We start from the raw sequence: 22,568 nt of genomic DNA, 5'->3' as shown, positions 1-22,568 counted from the left end.
GAAACCCTTGACGATAATTTAGGCAGAAGGTACATGGCATCAGGGAGCATCTTCACATCCTGTAAGTTCCATAATTTTCCTTGATAGAACCCATCTCTAACAAGCTATAAAGCGTCTTAGGTTTCTTTGCTATGATAAATATCATGAACAAAAGCAACTTGGGGAAGGAAGAGTTTATTTTATCCTACAGATATGATCTCTCATGAAGGAATTCAGGGCAGGGACTCAAGGTAGGATCTTAAGTAGAGGCCATGGGGAGACACTGCTTACTGACTTGCTTTCATGCTCAAGTTCATCTACCTTTCAATAACTCCGGTGACCACTTTCCCAGGGCTGACACTGTCTACAATGGGCTAGGCCTTCCCTTCCAAATCAATCAATCAATCAATCAGTCAGTCAGTCAGTCAGTCAGTCAGTCAGTCAGTCAATCAATCAACCAACCAACAAACAAAACAAACCCACAGATTTGCCTGTAGGTCAATCAAATGGCATTTTCTCCATTGAGGTCCCCTCTTCCCAATGACTTTAGCAGCTTGTGTCAAATTGACAAAAGCCAACCAGGCTTTGGCGTTTAGCGTTAGACTCGAGAACTATTACTTTTGAAGCTGTGACTGTTCTGCACTGTGAGATTCGAATGTATCATATGTGGACTTCATCATCTGATGCCAAGGAACATGGTAGCCAGTTTCTGGTGGCCATAGCTTGTGAGCAGACAGACTCTACTACCCTTCAATTTTCATAAACATTAAGTAAATTCTGGTTGACAAAGTTGGAACGGGACAATGCTAGCATAAAGGTTTTTAAGATTTTTGCCATTCAAGCTGATCACTGCAGAGATAAAATAGGAATTGTGGATACTTAACAAAATCGAAGGATGTGAGAAAATTCACTTGCCTTGTCTGATAACAATGGGGAAACAAGGGAAAGGAGACACCCCTCAGACTCTCACGGTAGAGCACAGTGTTTTCACTGTGACAGACCGAGAACCAGAACAACATGGTTAGACTTTCACAAAATGTTGTGGGATTAACATTTTTAAAGGCCAAGATGATGGGAGAGGGTGTGGTCCTCAGCAAGGGAAGTTTGAGCCATACTCCTAGATAGTCCATGTCTTCCAGGAAACAGCACTAAGGTGAGGTACCAATGCTTGGTCACTAAGTACCGTGGATTCAAGCAAGTGAGGACAGAAACGGAAAAGAACAATGCACCAGTACTGAACATTAACAGGCTTCCCTCTGGCAGAAATTTACCAATCTATTTGCAGCGGGAGGCTTGTGATTGGGCAGGGAAAAGGGAGGTGGAGCTAAGGGTGGCAGGGAGCCGCAGAAACATGGGGGGAGGGGGGGAGGCGGCTGAAAGTGGTAGCAGAACCTACTAGGCTTTAATCGTCTCAGGTAATTATGCATATCCAAAGGTTAGGATAATTGGGATAACATCTAAATTGTGTGGGCATCTTGTGTATTGAGATTTTACTGATATATTAAATCCAGATGCTTATAGTAAACTATAAGCATCTAGAGTTTTGATTTTACTGGTTACTGGGTATTGTGATGTCTAACTGTGAGGATGGTGGTTATTGCATGGAGCTAGCCTAGCGCTATGAAGGCGGCGGGGTTGGCCTAGGGGCCAGGCCCAGAGCTGTGGAGGCACGCTGACATTAGTGTGAGAACAAGGCGGCTAAGCCGGAGCCAGCCGGATGCTTCTTTTCTAATACCTCTCGCCACACTTCCCCATTATTTCCTAAATACAGCTGTTTGCCAAGCATGTCCTTTATATTATACATTCCAAGTAAACTAGAGGTCAATGTGCACAGATGCTCAGGCTCAGTATAAACTCTATGTACAGCACCTAACACTCTGTAGCCATTTGTGCCACCCACTTTTTTTTTTTTTTTTTTTTTTTAAATCTTACTCCAACAGAATTGTGGTCAGGTGTAATCATCTTATGGGATATTTCCCAACATGCCCTGAGAATATCAGGGTGGAGAGGAAATAAGCTGCACTGTCACATATAAATGAAAACACACAAGAGACAACCCTAACCACAAACCCACTCTGTCCAAACAAAGGCAGAGGAAGAGTTCATGCTAGCCAATCTACCAAGAGACTATTTTGGGGAGCATAGCAATAGTATACTCTCCTGGTCTCCCAAAACTCCTGGTCTCCACAGTACTTATGTTGCATGAACTAACTTAACTGGAAATTTCAGGAGAGACCTTGCTGCTGTAAAACACGAAGTAAGAAGGACCAAGAGGCAGAAGTCAACCATCCTGCATCCATTTCCTTTCTTACATGTTTACATGCGTCATCAGAAAGGAAAACTGGTTTCCTGGGGTTTTGTGTCCCCTGCCTCCTGGTATAGTGAGTCTCAGACCTGCAAGGAAGTCTGTTAGATATATTTAGACTCTTTACGAAGCCTGAAGGAATAAGGGAGAGAACTCCAGACACAAGTTATGGGCAGTTTGGCTTGTCAATTATAAGCCTAAGAGTGGTGCGTGTGTGACCCCCACCCCATTGTAAGCCTAAGAGGGGTGTGTATATTTGCTCCCCACCCCAGAGCTGCTCTCTCCCCTTAGGAATTTCCTGTTAACTTTGGAAACAGGCTGTCTAGTACACAACAGGACAGGAGGTTGTGACTTGAGCAGGGTAGAAGTGCTGTCTCGTAAGATGAAGGTAGCAGGTGAGGGGGAAACTGTAGGCTGAGGGAATGAACGGTGCCTCAGGATTCCTTAATAGAAGCTTTCTTTTTAGCTAAGTTTGCACCCCTTCCAACAGCACCTGGCTGATATGAAATGCTGCGAATACAGCAGATTCCCTATATCCCCCTGCAAAGGTTTTGTGGTTTTTTTTTTTTTTTTTTTTTTTTTTTTTTTTTTGAGATGAGGTCTTAGTGTGTAGACTTGGCCGGGAACTCTCTTATGTAGACAAGATTGGCTTTGAACTCACAAAATTCTACCTGTCTCTGCCTCCCTTGTGCTGGGGTTAAAGCCGTGTACCATTATGCTAGGCTTGAAGGAACTTCTAAACTTGCCCTGTCTCACTATTTTCTAGCACAAGATACTAATATTTACTTGGAAAAACTACTGCTGTGGCTCTAACTCGGTCAGCCTTTCCATGGAGGCCCCACTGCTTCCCCAGGCACTGTGCATCCAGTCTCCTGTAAGCCTGTAGCCTCTGTTTTCATGACCTTTACTGCTATGTGAAACCAGGGTTGGACAAGAGGACTCATACAGTTTCAGGGCTGGAGAGATGGCAAAGCAGTTAAGAGTACTGGGTGCTCTTACATGGTGGCTCACAACCACCTGTAAACTCCTGTTCCAGGGAAACCAACCCCCTCTTGGGATCTCTGTTGGTACCAGGCATACATGACACTTTGGACATGCAGGTAAAAAAATACTTGTAAATATAAAATAAATCTAAGAAATATACAAAATCTACACAAACTGAAATTTGAGGGTTCACTGAAAATACTCACTGAAGACCAAGACAGAACACACATCTCAGGTCACCACTACTGCAGGACTAAGGTTCCCTCAGGGCTTGTGTTCACCTAGCAGGCACCAGTACCACAGGGGTAACGAGTGACTTGAGCTTCACCATTCAAATTCAGCTTGAGTGGCCCAGCTTTTGTCAGAAGCCTGGGGTCCGAGTGGCAGCAGGGTAGGGGTGTGAAAGGAGAATAAACAGACCACAGGGTTCTATACTCAGTTTGGTAGTTTCTTTTTTTTTCTAGACACTATTGGTACATTATCTTTTCAGCTCTGCCTTGGCCGTTAACACCTCATAGATCTTGGCCTGTTTTCATAACTAGTGTAAGATTAAAAAACATTTAGAGACTTTTGGTCAGTTTCTCAAAAATCTTAGATGCTTTATTCATTAGAATCCAAGGAAACAGTAACTGATGAGGAAGACCAACTACTTATCTTTGACAGGCCTGCCAATAAAACCTGTTTGGTTTGACTCCACTTCAAGGGGTTCAGGTGTCATGGCTGGAATGCCAATGTGGGCGTTGCTGATACTGCATTCACTTTGTGTGTTATGTATGAGGGAGGGCAGGTGCATGCTATGAGTGTGTAGGGACACACGGCAGTCTACAGGAGTCACAACTCTTCTACTGTGTGGGTCTGGGGAGTGCACTCAGGCCATTGGGCTTGGCTGTCTTTGACCACTGAGCCACGTTAGTGCCCATGATTCCTTTCCTAGCTGTCTACTGGTGTATCTGGTGTATGTGCAGCACACCACCACACAGGCTGGCTTCAAACTCACTGTGTGGCAGAGGACAACTGAATCTCTGGATTCCTCTTGCCTCTGACCTCCCAAGGGCTTGGATTACAGGTATGTTTTGGGTTCATGTGTTGATGAGGACTAAATCCGATATACTTCATGAATGTTTGGCAAATACTCTACCTCTACCAGTTGAGTTCCAACTCTACCCTAACCCCACTTAAACCAGCCTTAAGCTCAGGGCTAACCTCAAGCTCTTAGCAACCATTCCGCCTCAGCTTCCCACGTGCTGGGATTACAGGTGCACAGCACCACGCCCCATTTGCTAGGGCATTAAATGCTTTACAAGCAAGGGGAGGACACAGCACAGAGAAAAGGACTGATCAGAGTTTGTGGGTCTGAGATCTTTGAAGTAAGCACAAAAACTAACTTTCTGATATAAAGTGTAAGATTCTCAAGACTTAGAAAGCCAGTATTATTTTGTAATTATGTCCTATAAGTTATATTGGATTATACGAAAAGTGCACCAAAAAGTGCAATTACTATTGAAAAAGTTAGGAATATAAACCTCAGAAAGGCCAATTTTAAAGGAAAAATAAGATTTAACTCCAAATAGTCTCTTTATCCAACCTAATTGGGTTAAATTTTCTGTGATCAGTACTCAAGAGACTCAGCATGAACACAGGGAAAGAATATAATTTTAATAGTATCAAAATCAGGACTTTGGGGGGTCGATTTAGTACTTGCTGGAATAAAATTGCCAACTGTTACATTGTAACTGACTTAGTTTCTAAATCATCAAAATTACACATACTCTGTATATTACTTACTTTAGTGTATACAAGCACATCCCATGATTACATGCAGAAACGGGCAGACAAGAGCACTAAGACCAAAACTGCCACTGGTACTGATGAGATCATGAACTGAAAGCAGCTGTCCAGAGGTGCAGAACATCTGCTTCTCATTGACAGAGTGGTTTGAATGCTGCTCTTCCCAAGAGCTGACAAAAAAAAATCATTGAAATTTGACTGTTGTGTGGCGTAAGGAAGAGTAAGGGGACATACTCCTTTGCTTACAGGGGCAAACTTCTCCTTTCAGTTGATACTCAACAAACATGTTCTCAGCTACCTTTAACGACAGCCATACGACACGGGCTTTATTTTCCTGAGAGTTAAATGAGACCTGCTAATAAATAGGCTATGAAGCTGACCTGAGTTGACAGGAACCTCTAAACTCAAAGATGATGCTTTAGCCCTGCTAGGATTCAGCCTTTAGAGCAAAGGTTTTTTGTGAGTCACACAGCCTTGGAATTCTTAAACACTAGCAAGAAGTGCTGTCTATTGCGCAAAGGGGAGGCAGTAGCACTGAGGACAAGTAACACCCACAAAAAGCCACAGGCTCTACCACCCTACAGAGAAAAGAGCAAGGGACATGTGGGCTGACCAGCTCTGCTCCCAGCTGACAGTGACTGCCAGAAGCTACAAAGTTCCTCACACACAAGAAAGACAGCACCTTGAGTGGAATCTAGGGAGAGCCACCAGATATAACTGTTGGCTATGGCAGGATTGGCTACTGTTCCCTTGATGTTAACTCCTCTTCTGAGTGTAAGAATCTAGACTGTATCTGTTAGGTAACACTGGGCTTCATGGCCATCTTCTAACCTACTAACATTTGCAGGCTTCTTAAGGTCACTCATGAGTGACATCATTAAACAGCACAGGAAAGAATATGGTCTGGCTTTAAGCCACACTCTGTCCATTTGCTGTGTAATCTAATGCAAGGCACTTGAAAAACTGGTGCCTCAGTATATGAACATGTGACATGGTAATGTGTTCAACTTACCTCAGGAAGCGTATACACAGATCGCTGGATGCACATCACAGATGAAAAAGCATGGTGGAGACATCTACAGCCCAGAACACCCCCCCCCCCCCAGTGCCTCAGTGTTCATTTCCGGTGCCCGAGTCACCATGCTTTCTTTAGCACTTTACATAGCGAATGTTACTGGCATCTCATTCCTTCACATGTGTTAGCTGTTTGGCACACAGACGTTTATGTATTTCAAGTCATCATATTCTCTAGCCCAAAGCTGTTTCTTAATTTTCTAATACAACTAATGCAATACACACAAATGTGGAGTCCCTGTGCTGAAAACATTTAAATTTCTCTGAAGTATATGTGACATAATAAAAAAATTAAAAAAATAATTGAACTAGTAGTGTGAAACCATGTTTTTAATGAAAAAAAAAAAAAAAAACCAAAAAACAAAACAAAACAAAAAAACCAAAAAACTCCTGAAAGTATGCCACAGGATCATCTACTCATTTACAAAGATGGAGTTTTGAGAAAAAGGGGCCTCAACATGATACAAAGTAAATGTGGCTTAAAAGAAACACTGAAAATGTTTCATATGCTGAAATAAGTAGAGATTATAAATTATTAGTATAGTAGTTCAAATATTGGTTTTTAGCATTAGTTTTTCAAAACAAGTTAAACTTAGAACATTTAAAATCTGTTATATTCTTCTTTCAAAGGAACTGTGGACACGGAAGCCTTCACAGACTCAAGAAACCATGATGCCACCTTGTAGGCTGTGCAGAGTGTGCTGGACTTTGGGCATGTTAGCTAGAACTATACCATCTTCTGGTTAATACCTTACAGCGGCTCCACTGGAGAACTGGTTGTGATGGCTGCCTTCCTGCACTTCACCTAAGTCCACCACACTTCCACTCTGGTGATTCTCTGCAGGGGCTCTGCTAGACTCATAATCAAAATGACAGAAACATAAATAACTCCTTCAGAACTGAGAATGTGTTTTTTTTTTCTCTTTTAAAAATAAAATAAAGTGCTTTTAAATTAAAATAATTCTTGCCCTTAACAAAACTGGAACCTTGAAATCTCTGTATCTTGACACATTTTTTAACAGAAAGGTTTTGGGCATTCATATCCTTCAAGAGTTCAGAGCGAATCTAGGCTGGGCTTGGCCTCGCTATCATGCTCATGTTTGTACATGAATGTTAAAAGAAAAAGAGCGACATCCAAGGATGACCAATAGGCAGTGTGCGACGTGACAGCCGACCAATAGCGGCTCTCCACAAGGCCTTCTCGGAGTTCAAAGTCGATCCTGTGCTCCAGTTCCACTGCAAAAGATAAGAGTTAAGTGACAGTTACCATGTGCTTGATGCAGGCAGGAGACAGTGGGGTGAAGAATCTAGCCAAGGGAAGTGACTTAAGCTGTCACATTCTTCACTCTAAGTTTATGGGACAGTAGGAGAGCCAAAGCCGTCAGGGTTCTACTGTGCAGTCTGTCTCTTAGCTCAAGTCGGCAAAGAATAAAGAAAGAAAATCAAATAAATTCGCTTGCTCTCTTGGCATATTTTCGGAGTTTAAAAAAAGGGGGCTCAATTTAAGTCTTAGATGGCTATTTCTCACCTGCCTTTCCTGAAGGATTCTCTGCATTCCCAGGGAGGTGGGTAGATGCCTCCTCAGAGGCTCTATAGAATATGTGCTTCTGTGAGGGTATGTTCCACAACAACCAAGTTTTAGTTTTTAAAATTATGATTATTATTACTTCACAGCCCAACAGTGTTCCTCCCCTCATAAGGCTGAATCCCTTTAAAGGCATCCCTACCCCAAGCATGCGCCCGTGGCACTGAAGTACTGAAAAGAATCTACTGTGTAGCTGGAAAACTTAAGCTGGGGGAAGAACTGTGGGGGAAGGGCTTTACCTGTAATTTGCTGCCCTCAAACAATCCTGTGAATCTAATTAAGCCTTCCCAAAACCTACAAAAAGTCCTCGAAATACTGGAGAGAAATGAACAGCTCAAGGCTCTCGTCAAATCTCAAGGGGTTAAGGAAACAGATCCTCAGATAACACACTTGGAAAATGACAGGGCCAGGTGGGATGGCGGAGGCCTGGCAACCGAAGTTTGATTCCCAGAACCCACATCAAGGCTGAACGAGAGACCCAACCCCACAGGTTGTCCTCTGGCCCATATATATGGAGCTTACTTGCATGCACACATACAAATACATAATTTAAAAAGTGGCACTATGCTACTCAGGGTCTCTTTTAAAACTGTCCATGAGCCATACGATATTCGACAAGATCTATCTAACGTCACTACTGGACACTGATTAATATCTGTTTGTTCACTGTCAAAGATGTCCAAAGTAAAAAGTGGCAGTTATACATAAGAAATAGTATCACTCTAGGAAATAGTTTTAAATAAATTTGTTGTTAATGCTAATTTTACGCAGGGCTCACTTTGTGGTAGTGGCATCTGACAGTGTGAACTATAAACACATAGTAGTTACCTCTGAGCTCTGCCGTTCTGGTTTGTTAATGTATCTATGTATCTGCTCAGGGAAGGCATACATAAGAGGTAGAATGCAAGGCTGTAAAACACTTGGATAGAACGCTGACACAGCATCTTTTACAAAGTTCTTTCAACTCTTAAGTTTTCACTTAATTAAAATAATCCACAATAAGTCAGAAATTGCTGAAATCCATGTGCATTTAGATAGAATGCCCTAATCCTTTATTTTTGTATGCCATGGGCCTTCACATGAGATTTGTAGGTACAGTTACCCACAAAGACCAGACTATGAAGATGAGAAAGCTGAATTCTCAAACATGATGAAGTAGAGTCAAGATAAAGCAGGTTATAGGAAAGAGAAGAGGCAGGCTTGTGACGTGAGGATTCACTCTCCAACGCTGCGTGTACTGCTCTAGTCCAGAACTCTCCAGCTGAAACTCGGTTTTAAAGTCAAAGGGACATTTTTCCTGTTACAAAATTTGGCTCCAATTTGACTGTGAGGTCCTAATTTGCCCTTAACAAGCTATGACTGTCCTGAATGACTGCTGCCATCGTGGAGCAACTCTATTCTGTGCTCTTGTCATGCTTGTCACCTCTTGGGACACTGGCTGTTACCTAGACTGGCTCCACCTCTGCTTGGGCTAGGTAGGCAGCTTTCCCCAGCCAACCTTCGGAATCTCCCACCTTCTTCTGGGCCCTCAGTGCAGCCACCTCTCACCTTGCTGGCTCTGAAGGAAGGTAGGTCAGCGGTGAGTTGAGTGGCCTTGTGTCCCTGTCCTCTCTTCATGTGGCTCACAGAATCTCCAAGGGGGAGGTTTTACATGGCAGCAGCACTGTGTACTGCTGTACAACATGCACATGGTCAGACAGGCTCTGATGCACGTGCACCAGCTGTCCTGTAATCATCACACTCAGACTTGCTGGGACTGTGGAGGGGATGGATTCTCCTAGTTTCTCTAGCCCACTGGGGGCTAGCCATGGGGGAAGGAGAAAATAAAACCATCTTCTCTTCTCTTTCTATGCTTCAGACACTTAAATGTAAAATCTGTTAAAAAATAAAGCAAAGATACCTTTGTTCCTGAGCAGGTGGAGGAAAAGTGAGAGCAGCTGCGCCTTACAGAGATGCACACGCACTCAGAGCACACGGCTCTGGGAAGGAGGCATCCAGACAGGCTGTCCCTCGGTCGGCTGGTTAGACAGTGCCTCTCATAGGCTAGGCCAGCCAGGCCAGAGAGGCCCAGGGACTCAATCCCACTTCCCCACCCCCAATGGCATTATAGGTGTGCACTGCAGTGCCCAGCTTTTTCAAAAGTGGGCTTTGAGGTTGAACTCAGGTTCTCTTATAAGCATTTTACTGACTGAGCTATTTCTCTAGCTTAATATGGCTTATTTTAATGGAAATGTTTGACTATATGACTACCAGTTGGAGAGATCCTTATATAAGATAATTTCTTGAGGGGAAGTCATTGAGATAGGTCACTATAAACTCTTGCTCTGGAGGCACAAAAGAAGCCAACTTGTTATCCTCAACCACTGTTTAGGAACTATATCAAGTAATATTTTTTGATAACTGAAAAAGATGTATAAAAATTTAAAGATGGCTAAAATAACAAAGAAAACCCTGAACACATTTTTTAACGTCAAACATGAAATTCACTATTAATAAGAAAAACACGAAAGAGAAAATATAGAAGAAACGAGAAGTTAGGAGGAAAAGTAATTTTAAATTGTTAAGATTAGTTCTTGGTGATAGATCCAGGATATGCTGGAAAGACAGGGAATACCTTTGCACCAGCCCCCCCCCCCCCCCCCCCCGTGAAGGACATTGTATATTGTGTGCAATGAGCTGTCGGCTAGGGCAGACCCCAGCCCAGGTGCTGACGTCAGACATCACCAGTACGGTGATGCGGTTCCCTGTGGCAGGAAACTGTATGGCTAAGTACAGATGTGGAAAGAACAGTGAGCCTGAGGCCTGAGGACAATACAGAAGACTGACATAGGCCTAATGCCCTCTCCTCTCTCAAGTCCCTCTTTTGTAAGAGCACTGTGTTTTTCAGCATCTAAAGTGGGCATGGACTCTACCATTGAAGATGAGAACACACACAGTCTGCAGTGGCAGCATTGAAGCAGCTCTCAGAGGAGCCGATCCCATTCCTCACTGAGCGGCCCTCTAAGGAGAGCGTTTTCAGGGTGCTGAGTGCCACCCCTGACATATACCATACCGAGGCTATCATCTTTACTCTGCATTACATTTTCCGGAAAAAGAAGTTGTGGGAGATAAAAGAACGATTCTTGAAGTCTGAAATCTGTGAAGAAAAACAAATAAGACGCTGTAAAGGCAAGGCTGGTAGTTACAAATGGCCTTCAGTGTTACAGTGGCCAACTGTTAAGAGCCACGTTCCAAACAAGTTGATTAAGCCGAGCACACAGAGCGGAGCACACCTTAGGCTTCTGTCAAGAGCCCCTTCATGGAAAATATGAGCACAGTTCAATTCTCAAGTGTAATGTCAGAATCTGTTATAGCTCAGATACTCCTGAAACTTAGTGCTAATTCATGTTGTAACCTAGAGGGCAAAAACCAAACCAAACAAAACCCAAATAATCCCCCCTCCAAACCAACCCAACTAAAAAATCTGGCAGGAACACAAGAAATGAAACTACAAAATGCTTTAGGATAAGCCTTGTCTTTTCTGAAGAAATTAAGGATAGCTATGTAAGATGTGCCAAGTTGATGAAAATAAAGGACACCTGACAGGACTTACTCTTCAAAGAGAAAACAGGATTGATCATGGATTCAGTCTGCGTCCTCCTTACCCTCAGATAATGAGATTCAAAGACAGTGGCATCAGAATGAAGGCTATCCAGAAGAGCTGAAGCAAACCAGTGTGAGGAGGGAGGAGGAAAAAGGAGGCCCAGGCACCTGATCACAACAGTCAGATTCCACGAAGATTTAAGAAAGAGAGAGTTTCAGGACTGCAAGGCAGCAATTATGGCATAAAAGTCAGGATTACACAGAAGGATACCCTACTAAGGCAAGTCCAAGAATCAGGAATCCAGACCCTGAGCAACTGAAGACAGACTTGTCCTGTCACGGTCTGACTCTGACAGTCCTATCTGTTTAGAGCTGACTATATGAAACAGAGATTCATGGTTATCTCAGCTGTAAAGACTACAGGTGAAACTTAACATGAAGGCTGACTGGTACAGCATTTACATGCAAGCATGACACAGCATGGCTAGAGTGGAGCCCAGCAGGACCGGAGGCTGCATACACAGCACACACTAGGGTCTGTGTCTGAGGGGACAAGTGTGATTTCTGTTCAGCTGAGCTCCCACTGCTTAGGAAGGAAGGGTTCTCTACATTTGTAGCAGTACACAGAACAGAACGGGGTTTTCTTTGCTCAGACTCTGTATGTGTTCACTCCTTTTTCTGGGGGGGTCTCAACTGTTCCTGGGAGCGTCTGGCCCCGTGTGCACCCTCCCATTCACTGGCATCACTGCCATGCACTGACAAGACCATGAAGAACTGTAACTTCTTAGTGTCACTTTACAAACTTACTCCAAAATATTTTTTTCAGAAGTTAACTATTTTGATTTCTGCATGACACTAAAGTTTATATGTTTACAACCATGTTTCTAACTAAAAATAAGTAAAAAGCAGTGTAAGAACTCAGAAGAAAAATGAACTTTATATAAATATCAACATCTAAAAAGAATCGTTTACACATGGCCCTAATGACTCCCAAACACATTTTTAGCACTGGAAAGGACTGAAAGATACTGTTGGCCCAGTCCTGCTGCCTAGTCACCCTGGGGTGGACTGTGTGTGTGGAGGAGCGGGGCAGCCTCTAGGATGGCACCCAGACCTGTTCTGGTAGCTGGTCCGTTTCAAAATTCAGGGTGGCAGACACGGTAAGAACACAGCACTCCCAGTAACTGCAATGGAGTCTGTTAAAAGGACTGGAGAAGTTCATCGCCTCTTGCTAGCTTCAGAAAGGGAGCAGCTACTTCAGAGTTTGTCTCTTCTTATCATCGATGGAAAGACACAAAGTGTCAGTGCTATTACCAGACACTTAAAAGTTCACTAACGAACCAGTGCTTTATAGTTATGTCAGTTTAAAGTCTTAAAGTCTACTGAAAAGATCCACCTTGATGCTTCATGTACCTACTCACAGAACTCCCTCCTATCCATTGGTAACCAGGGCAGGAACAGAAGACATACAGTGGGACCCAATAGAATGCCTCAGCCTTGGAGGGCTCATAAGCTATATAGGAGTGTGTGGTTAGCTGCAGGACAGAGCTGTGTGTCAGACAGAGGACACACCTAGAGTGACATAAAATTTAAACCTTGACTGTATTAATAAAAATGTACTTTGTAAAAGCTAGGGGTGCCTACCCCAGAGACTTGTCTTATGCTTGATAATTTAGACCCTTGTGACAGAAGGTCCTGGTTATAATCTAGCAACTTGTCAATGCAGACACTAAAACTACACTTGCCTAGAAAATATTCTTAAAATTCACATTACCTTTTCTTTAAAATACTTCCGACTTGAGTGGGACCACGAGTATTCCGCTCTCCCCACCCTTCCGCACCCCTCCCCGGCCCTCCCAAGCTACTGAGATAAAAGCACAGAAGCTCCAGGAGAGAACTGTAGGAACTAACATGCAGAGTCGAGAAAGCCGGAGCTGCTGTGCGGCAGGGTCTGCGTGGCCACGTTAGTAGTGGAGGGTGAAGCCACAGGCTTCTTCTCGTCTTCCATTGAGTCTTTAGACGGCTCAGACGGCTGTGATGCTGAAGAACGTCCAAATCTTGAGAACAACATTCCTCCAAGCCCCTTTCCAATGCTAGCAGCCCCTGTAGGTCACAGAGCAGGGCAGTCACTCTGCTGACTCATCTCACACACTGTAGAGCACCACCCATAATTACAGCCGGCTGGCAGAGGGAGTCAGCCCTACTCATTTTTTCCCAGGGTGGGGACCTAAAAAATATTTCAATTTCTACTGTAGGTTTCTAAATAAGAATGATGTTTAAAAGAAGGAAAGTATAAATTCTAGGAATACAGATATAGGAATATACAACCAAAGCAACCAAGGTGTGATCTCATCCGAATGCGCACTGTTATAGAAGTATATGGCAAGATTAGAACCTCTAACAAAAGACCCATGCTGCTGACACGGGGCATCTACCTACTGTTCATAGGTATATGTCTTACTAAATTTATGCTATAAGATGCCATTAGTAACCTTTGTGCTTGATGTCAAATAGCAAGCAAGTTTGATAGCTAAGGCCTACACAAGAGTGCCATCTTGTGGCACTTACATGAAGGACACTCAGTCAGAAACAAAGGACAAATTCAAGTGCTATGCAATTGACATGCCCAATTTCTATGTTGGCACAAGAAATTACTCAAGGAGAGATGAAATATCCCTACTGCCTTAGGAAGCAGAAGGACTAAATGAGTTCACTTCGGGATGATATCAGAGTCCTTGATGCTCCCAGAATGCACAAGAGCAATAATTTTTAGGCTCCTTCAGCAAGTCACAGAGCCAAGTCTATAATGAGCAGCAGAATGGCCTTTCCTTTGTTCAGTCCGTTCAGACAATGTCAGAGCACCTGCTTCAGGCAGCAGGGAAGCTGATGCAGGAGATGGGCAGGGAAAGTTTTCTAACAGCCTGTTTCCAACCAATCTAATACTTTCACATAAAGTGTTTACATGTATAGATAAGAAATGAGAGAATTACCCAATATGCTTGCTTTGCCAATATTAGTTATAGATTCTCCATAGTGGCGCCGAGATAAGACCGGGGAGGTCACGGGGCTCGGGATAGATGTAATGTTCTCACTCTCTGAAACTGAGGTAGGTTCTTTTGCTGGGTTGAGAAAGTTTGGCTTCATATGCTCATAAGGTAGAGGGTTTGAAGTGTTGTACCAGTGGATCTGGACTGGAGAAATGTTGCTGTAGTGTTTCAGAATCAACGGTTCTAATCTGTATGCCTAGATTTAAAAAAAAATGCAAAGAGATATGATATTAATTCACAATTTCTGGATTTTAGTAAAATGTTTATTCCTAAAGCTGTTGAATAAAAATATTAGAGCAAGAATTTAAAAAATGGCTATTTGAAAAACATTTTTCACTGTTAATATACGAGGCTGTCTAATTACATGTCCCTAATAGTGAGATTATAAAAAAAAAAACACAAAAGAACAACAACAAAGAATGAGTTATCATTGACTAACAGTGTCTATTAATTCATTTTTAGAGAAAAAGACTGTTTTCCTGTATTCTGACATGGTCTAACAAGCCTTGTGTCAGACTAACAAAGCTGAGGTGGATGACAGCCCAGACTGTAGTAAATAAGGGCAATCTTCTATTACACTTGATCTCAAGTGGGTGACTCCAATAAGAGCCTAACGTGAAAGCCAATGAAAGGCTGCTGTCCAGCAAGTCGCTTGTTAGCTTCGGTGAGGTGTGAGAACCCATAGTATAGATTCTTACTGCTGTCACCAATTCACTGCCATTTGTTATGTCACAAAAATCTCAGAGCTGTCTTATAGGAAGAAGAGAGCATGTCTGTAAAACCTGGCTAGTGCAGGTCTGCACAAAGCATTAAGAAAACATTAGGAAAAAGCAAAGCAGCTGGGCAAGATGCATGCTTAGGACATGTGAAGCTCTGGGTTCGAATCCCAGCACCAAACATGTAAAAGCTAAAAATGAGTTATACAAAGAAGACAGAATTCCTGCATGAAGTAAAACACACAGCATACTAGTCTCAGAAGTGCCTGCCATGGTTGTAGTCTGCATCTGAGCCTCTAGCACATTTAGGGCTATCATCCTGGCAGAAGCTTACTTTCAGCTCTTCAGCTCGAGCGTTCTCTTACATGGGGCAGTTGTAAGCTTGGACACATGGGACTTTCTAAAATTTAAATAGTCTGTCAGTCAGTGTTTAGTTGGTACTAGCTAAAGGTCTTTCAAAGGCCATCACAAAGTTATAATAAAAGCAAACTTTAGATATCTAAAATTGTTATTACTATGTGTGTGTGCTGCACTAACCATTATCCCTAACAAGATGCAAGGAAACTCCTTCATTCTGTGTGGTGGAGAATCGAACTAGGTTCCCCCTTAAGCAAGTACTTCACCACTGAGCTGTACTCCAGCCTGAAATCATGTGTCTTGTCTACACCAGAAGAGGGCATCGGATCCCATTACAGATGGTCGTGAGCCACCATGTGGTTGCTGGGAATTGAACTCAGGGCCTCCGCAGAACAGTCAGTGCTCTAAACCACTGAGCCACCTCTCCAGCTCTGTGTGTCTTGTCTATAAGCCTCCTCTCGGTCTCCATCCCTGTGTGTCTTGTCTATGAGTCTCCTCTTGGTCTCCATCCCTGTGTGTCTTGTTTATGAGCCTCCTCCTGGCTCTTGCTATTCACGCCTGGATATAAGATCTTGAAGTGTTTACATTTAAAAACATTTAAACACAAATATAGTAGAAAATTGAAAAAAATGAGTATTTTACACTTTCACTGAACTAAATACATGACTTCACCTCCTTTCTTGTTTCTGGGTTAAGAGGATCTTCCAGAATCATCTCAATTTTATAGCATGTTTTAGAAAAACATTACTTAAAGCAAGATATTTTAAATATATTTACTTATTTATTTTTGTGTTTGTATACTATAACATGTCAACGACAGAAGTCAACTAATGGGAGCTGCTTTTCCTCTTTCACCATGTGGGTTCTGTGGAGTAATCTCAAGTTGAAAGGTGTGGTGGCAAGCACCTTTACCCAAGTTCTCTTGCTAGCCTTTAAAGCAGGATATTTTAAACTTACCTGTTCCTAGGCCATCAAAATTAAAATTGCTTTAAGTTTGTAAAATAGATGTTTGTCTCCTGTACAGTTGTCCAGGGATATTAATTTTATAATGTATTTTTTTAAAGAGGTTGGTTTATGTATGTGTATCATGTGCATGCAATGCCTATGAAAGCCAGAAGAGGGACCCCACTGAAGCTGGACTTACACAAGATAGTAAGTCATTTGATATGGACACTGGGAACCAAATCCAGGTCCTATGCAGGAACAGCAAGTGCTCCTAACAACTGAGCCAACTCTCTAGTCCCTGATAAGACGTTACCAGTACAACAGAAGATCCTCTCCTAACACTTTTCTCTCATGAATTCTGAATAAACAAAAATACAAGTATTAAAAATATAACCTTTCCCAATTAGCCAGATAATGAATTCCCTTGTTAATTCATAGTCCCTGGCAAGGTTTCTCACAGAGCAGCAGTTCACTATAGGAAGCTGATGCTGAAACTCACCACTGGGTCTGTAGGATGAAAAATATTTAGTAAGCGGTTACAGATCTCTCTAGGTAAAATGTGGTCTTGACTTCCAGTATTTCCTGGTCGGATGCCGCGCAATGCCAAAAAAACTGCTAGTGGAGATCCCATACAGAAGAAATTTTCAACCTACAATGAAAAAAGCCATTCTAAATTTACAAAATGATGGAGTGTTATTTTCATAGAATCTGAAGATAACATTACATAATAAAATATAAGCAGTAACATCACCTCTATTTGTTTTAAGTAAGTTTTGTCTACATTACAGCCTATTTTGTTTACTAACTACAACCATTAGTGATTTTATAATAATTTTCTTCCAGGAGGGTTTTCATTATTTTAAAGTATACAATATACAAATTAAAACTGAGGGAAGGAGGGCGGTGAGGAGAAGTGTGTCACTGTGTTTCTATCCTAGTCAGGAACACATTGAGCTAGGATGGTGTGACGGGTCAAGATCACTGCTGTTCCCGAGAAGAGGGGATCCTCCAACTCTGAGGGCTTTACAAAGGTGCAGCATGCCAAGGCCGGTACAAGACAGTGAGATTTCTATAGCTGAGGCAGGGTATCACTGCTGGGAGAACGGCAGTCAAGACTGATACACAGACTAAAGCAGAGAGCATGGTACTGGATGATGTTTGAGAAAATAGGTAAGACTGAAAAACTGGGTGTGGGAGAAAAATCTACTTGGGATGATAACATTCAGATCTCTGACTGTTTAAGGAAGATAGTCTTTATTTTTAAGGTAGTGAAGAACAGAACTTAGCCCACATTTGGGGAGGCTTAACCTGGTAGTAGTGTGTGAACATGCCCCAAAATTGGGATACTACCAATTTTGGAAAAACCAAAACAAAACCAAAACAAAACCTCTCTTAAAACAAATGAGGCAAGAGAATCTCAAGCGCTGCAGTGCAGCTGTCTCAATGGGGACATTCGAGGATGGAAGCAGTGGGGACATTCGAGGATGGAAGCAGTGGGGACATTCGAGGATGGAAGCAGGCCACCACTCCTGAGTGGAGATGAGTGAGAACAACTCCTAGAGTCTGCAGGACTGCAGTTCCACTGTCGCTAAATCTCACTTCTGCTTCTAAGTTTGAGATCTTTGTAGTATGTGGCTAAATAGACCGTCAGAGCAGGGGTACAGAACTGTATCTTTCCCCACCCACAGCTACATCACTGTAGTGGCACGTGAAGCCAAGAAGTGAATGAGCTTGCCTGGGTGTGCTCAGAACATGGACAGTTCTACATTCAGTCAGCAGGAGGAAGGAGGAACTCTAGAGGAGAGAGTGAAAGAAAGAACCAGAATAAAGAGGCACCATGCAAGTCAGCTTCTCATCTTTATAGCCTATCATATCACCCTAACTATACCGGGACTGTCTTGGCCTCCAACTTTATACACCTGTAACTTTTTCCAAAGAGACTACAGAATGACTTCTAAATGAAGAAACATGCATGAATATTTATTTTGAATGAGTATTCTGAAATGGTGCCTTCATGTTCCTGAACCTGGAGCCCTCACATGTGTTATCACCAAGCTATGCCCAGCCCAAGGAAAAGCACTACAAACACCAGGGACACGGATGATACAATCCAGATCTTCTGTAAAATGAAAAGGGCTGGAAGAAATAGAAAATTAAGCCACACATTTAGCTCATGTCTATAATCCTAACACTCATGAGACTGAGGCAGAACTGGTAGGTTGAGGCCAGCCTGGGCTACACTGTAATTTCAAGATTAGCCTGGACTACTTGGCAAGATTCTGCCTCAAAAGATAAAAAGAAGGGCAAGAAGTGGGGATTGGTTCAGTGGATAAGAGCACTTATTCTTTAAGCAGAAGGACCTAAATTTGAATCTCCCAAATTCATGTAAAAAAGCAAACCCTGGGTATGGTTATGCATGCCTGTGGCCCCAGGGTTGTGGGGCAGCAGAAGAATTCTGAAACCCCACACGCCAGCCACCCAGTCAAAATGGCTGAGAGAATCTATCTAAGGCAATACGGCAGGTGGCAGAGGAAGACACCTGGCTTTGTGCTCTGATCTCTGTTATGTATGTTGGGCAAACACCTGCATACTCAAGTGCAGGCACCAGACACATACACACTCATGTACATACACACACGTGCACACTCACACCCACATGCACACACTCACACCAGCCACCCAATATACCAAAAAATAGGTAAGAGGAGAAAGTTATGACATTGTGTACAATGTTTCCTGATTGGCTAGTCGATCCTTCTGTAGTGTTTGCTTATGATGAGTGCAGAGTGATGAAAATGCTGCGGACTGCACTATTCTCCCACAGGAGGTTAAAGACTGCTTTACTTATGACTGCAAAATAATCAAAAGATTTAAAAATCATTTTGATTGTGTACATGTATGATCTGTATGTGTGAGGGGGGCATGTGTGTACCATGGCACACATGTGGAGGTCAGAGAACAATTTCATAAAGTTGACTGTCTCCTTCTACCTGAGTGTGGGCTGCAGGGATTGAAGTCAGGTCATCAGGCTTGCACAGCAGGCAACATTCTCTGCTGAGCCATCTTACCAACCTCCATCAAAGAGTTTTGAAGACAAAAAGGAACTTCAGGTGTTTACTTTAGCTCTGTATTTATTCAGATATGAGTAAACAACTGGATTCAGAACTGTCCCATGGCTTGGCTAACATCACTTACTGGACAGGAAAAATTCACAGGCAAACCAACGTGTAACCGTGCGCATCACAGACACAGATGCTTGTCACTGCTCTCAATAGTCAACTCAGACAGGATGGCCCCCAGCATTCTCAAGTCACTATCTGATGGCTATCCACATAGAGAAACTTCTGTTCTCTTCTGACCCCATAAGTCCCAAGTATAACTCATCGGGTTCTTAGATACTCCTCTTTAATCTAGACTTCTGTTTTCCTCTGAATAACAATAAGGAGTCTTTATTAAGCTATGTATGTCTTGTATCAGAAGAAACTCAACTATAGTGCACAGGTTCTAGTCATGTGGTATGAAATTTACAATCATAATATATTTAATGTACTCTAATTCTCTAGTAAAAAGGTCTACTGTATCTACCAGGTACATTAGTATTTTAGCATTAATTATATATGATCATGTAGGTAGGGCTGGAATTCAAACTGTAGATTAGCATAACTCTGAGATCATATTCTTTAAACACATGCTTCAAATTTACCATTTCATCTCCTGTGTAGTCCTAGGCCTTGTGCCTTGTGCCTCGTGCATGCTGGCCAAGTACTTTGCCACTGAGTTATAAGCACAGCTCAGCAATGTGCTTTTTTTGCCCTCTCACTGGATATTTTATTTATTTACCTTTCAGATGTTTTCCCCTTTCCCCATTCCTACCCCACCCCCATAATCCCCCTATCCCATCTTACTCCTCCTTTTTGCTTTTATACCATTTTAATTACATGCAAGTATTAAGGTCAGTTCTAGGTTGAAGAACTAGCAATACAATAGATGCAAATAGTCAAGGAACAAGCAAGATAATAAACACAAATAGTCAAAGAACAAGCAAGATAATAAACAAAGGCCCGTGAACACTCCTGTGATCACTATTTCTAAGGACTTATCAGGATGACCAAAATATCTGCACCTACTTCCCTGTCCTTTTCCAAAGTCATTTTCATGCCTGAAGCCTACTTCTTTGTTCTAGCCTAAGATTTATATTCCTGCCTGAAATTATTTCGTTGTTCTAGCCTAAAATTTAGATTCCTGCTTGAAGCCCATTTCTTTGTCCTTGTCCAATGTCAGATTCCTGCCAAGCAGTCCCAAAAGCTCTCCATATCTCCCCCCCCTCTTTTTTTTTATTTCATAAACAAGACTGAGCCTGTCTTAGGTCATTCCGACAAGAATGCCTTCATTACCCATCATGGAATATGCATTATCCAAAGCAATGCACTTATGTCTTAGGTTGGTAAGGCTCTGTGTAGAATCTTACCCATCCTTGGCTTGCCAGTCTGTTAAATAAATAACTCTGTCTGGGGGGGGGGGTCCATTTTCAGTTTCAAGCCATGTACTTTGGCCACCAACATGTTCCTGTTGTTAAAGACAAGCTTTCATATGATGGGCAGGAATAAAAGTATTCCCAGGACAAAAGGGGCTAGAGTGATCAAGCTATATATGCCATTTTTGAAGCTTTGTCAAACCATAGATAATTATATCAGCATTATCTGCAGCTGATAATTTGAGCAAAGCTCAGCAGAGCAGCATTCTTTAATTCATAATCTCACTATGCAAAGTTAAAACATTCAGAGAGGTGTTAGAATTATGCCAAATACCCTGCAAGTGTCTTTAAACTTTTTCCTTATTATAATGACTATTATTATAAATTTTAGAAGTAACACAACTCCAATGGTATTTGGCATGACATTCGAGATGGTTCTTGACTCTTAAACTTTGAACCTCCTTTCAATAATTTGAATAGGATAAAGAGCATCAATCTGTTCTAAATGCCTATCTAAATCCTCTTGTATATTCAACCTATTAGTAACTTTTTTCCTTTTTTGCCAAATGATTAACAAAAGTCTTAACTTCTTGTGTCAAAGAAATTGCAGAAGCAGTGGTGCTGGTAATTAATGTAGTTGAGGATGACCTTGTTGGACATCAGTGGGAGAGGAGGGCCTTGGTCCTGGTAAGGCTGGATGCCCAGTGTGGGGGAATTCAAGGGTAGAGAGGCAGGAATGGGAAGATGGGTGGGGGCACACCTTCACAGAAGTAGGAGGTGGGATGGGATAGGGTGTTTTGGAGGGGGATGGGGAAAGGGGATAATTATCTGAAAGGTAAATAAATAAAATATCCAATAAAAAAACAGATAATGGAACTGGCTATTGCAGTTGAACATTTAAGACTTTTTGTCAACAATTTAATATTACCCATATTACTGGGATTTCTTATAATCCTCAAGGACAAGGTATTGTGGAAGGGGCCCATGGAACTTTAAAGCAATATCTTCATAAAATAAAAAAGGGGGAGGTATATTCCCGTACACCACAAGTTTATTTCAATCATGTTCTTTTTATTTTAAAATTAAAAAAAAATTAAGTGTCTATGGCACCCTACAACTAGACATACTTATACCTAGACATACTTATACCTAGGTGAAAAGGAGGGATCCACTTAATGGCATATGGCATGATCCCAATCAGGTATTTAATATGGGGAAGAGGGCATGCTTGTGTTTTTTCTGCAAGATGCTGAAGGAGCATGGTGGCTGCCAGATTGATTGGTGAGACATGCTGATGCTGGGACAAAGAATTAGGCTGACCTATGAGCTTGCTGAGTGCCTTGACAATGGTGACTGGGAAGCTGTATTGGACAAATGTTCCTGACCTGTCTTTGCTTTCCTATATCCCAGATGGGACAAGCTGCCTTGCCTCAAATTTTTATACCTTGTGGGACAGAGAATCAAAAAGAAAAGTTATAATAACTCTTGTATTGTTCTCAAATGCGACTAGTTATTCAGACTCAATCATGTACTGGTCTAGAAAACAATGTACTTTGTAAATGTCTAAGTTAAAAGGAAAACGGTGTGTGTGTGTTGGGGCCAGAGAGACGGTTTAGTGGCTAAGAGCACCTATTCTTTTATAGAGGACCCCAGTTCAGTTCCCAACACCCACAGACAGCTCAAAACTGCATGTGACTCCAGTTTCAGGGCTCTGGTATCAGCTATGGCCTCT

The 22,568-nt window shown here is 42.3% G+C and overlaps 1 protein-coding gene across 13 annotated transcripts in view; it reads right to left on the bottom strand.

The window, feature by feature from the left end:
- Positions 1-4,903: 4,903 nt before the first annotated feature.
- Positions 4,904-22,568, bottom strand: part of Ddhd1 (DDHD domain containing 1) — a 70,106-nt gene continuing 52,441 nt past the window's right edge. For 6 of the 13 annotated variants that reach the window (XM_034497508.2, XM_034497505.2, XM_076931180.1 and 3 more), the window contains 5 exons: positions 16,862-17,011; positions 14,288-14,540; positions 13,209-13,400; positions 10,768-10,851; positions 6,443-7,366 (listed from right to left, as the gene is read on the bottom strand). In XM_034497508.2, the coding sequence (XP_034353399.1) occupies positions 7,185-7,366; positions 10,768-10,851; positions 13,209-13,400; positions 14,288-14,540; positions 16,862-17,011 (861 nt within the window). In that variant the 3' untranslated portion in view covers positions 6,443-7,184. Of the gene's footprint in view, positions 7,367-10,627; positions 10,852-13,208; positions 13,401-14,287; positions 14,541-16,861; positions 17,012-22,568 lie in introns of all 13 variants that reach the window. The other 7 variants (XM_034497512.2, XM_076931183.1, XM_034497510.2 and 4 more) reach the window with 4 other exon arrangements.

The sequence above is a fragment of the Arvicanthis niloticus genome, chromosome 3, assembly GCF_011762505.2.
Source record: "Arvicanthis niloticus isolate mArvNil1 chromosome 3, mArvNil1.pat.X, whole genome shotgun sequence".
Taxonomy (NCBI): Eukaryota; Metazoa; Chordata; class Mammalia; order Rodentia; family Muridae; genus Arvicanthis; species Arvicanthis niloticus.
Note: the sequence above shows the minus strand (reverse complement) of the source record. Positions and strands in the feature narration are given on the sequence as shown.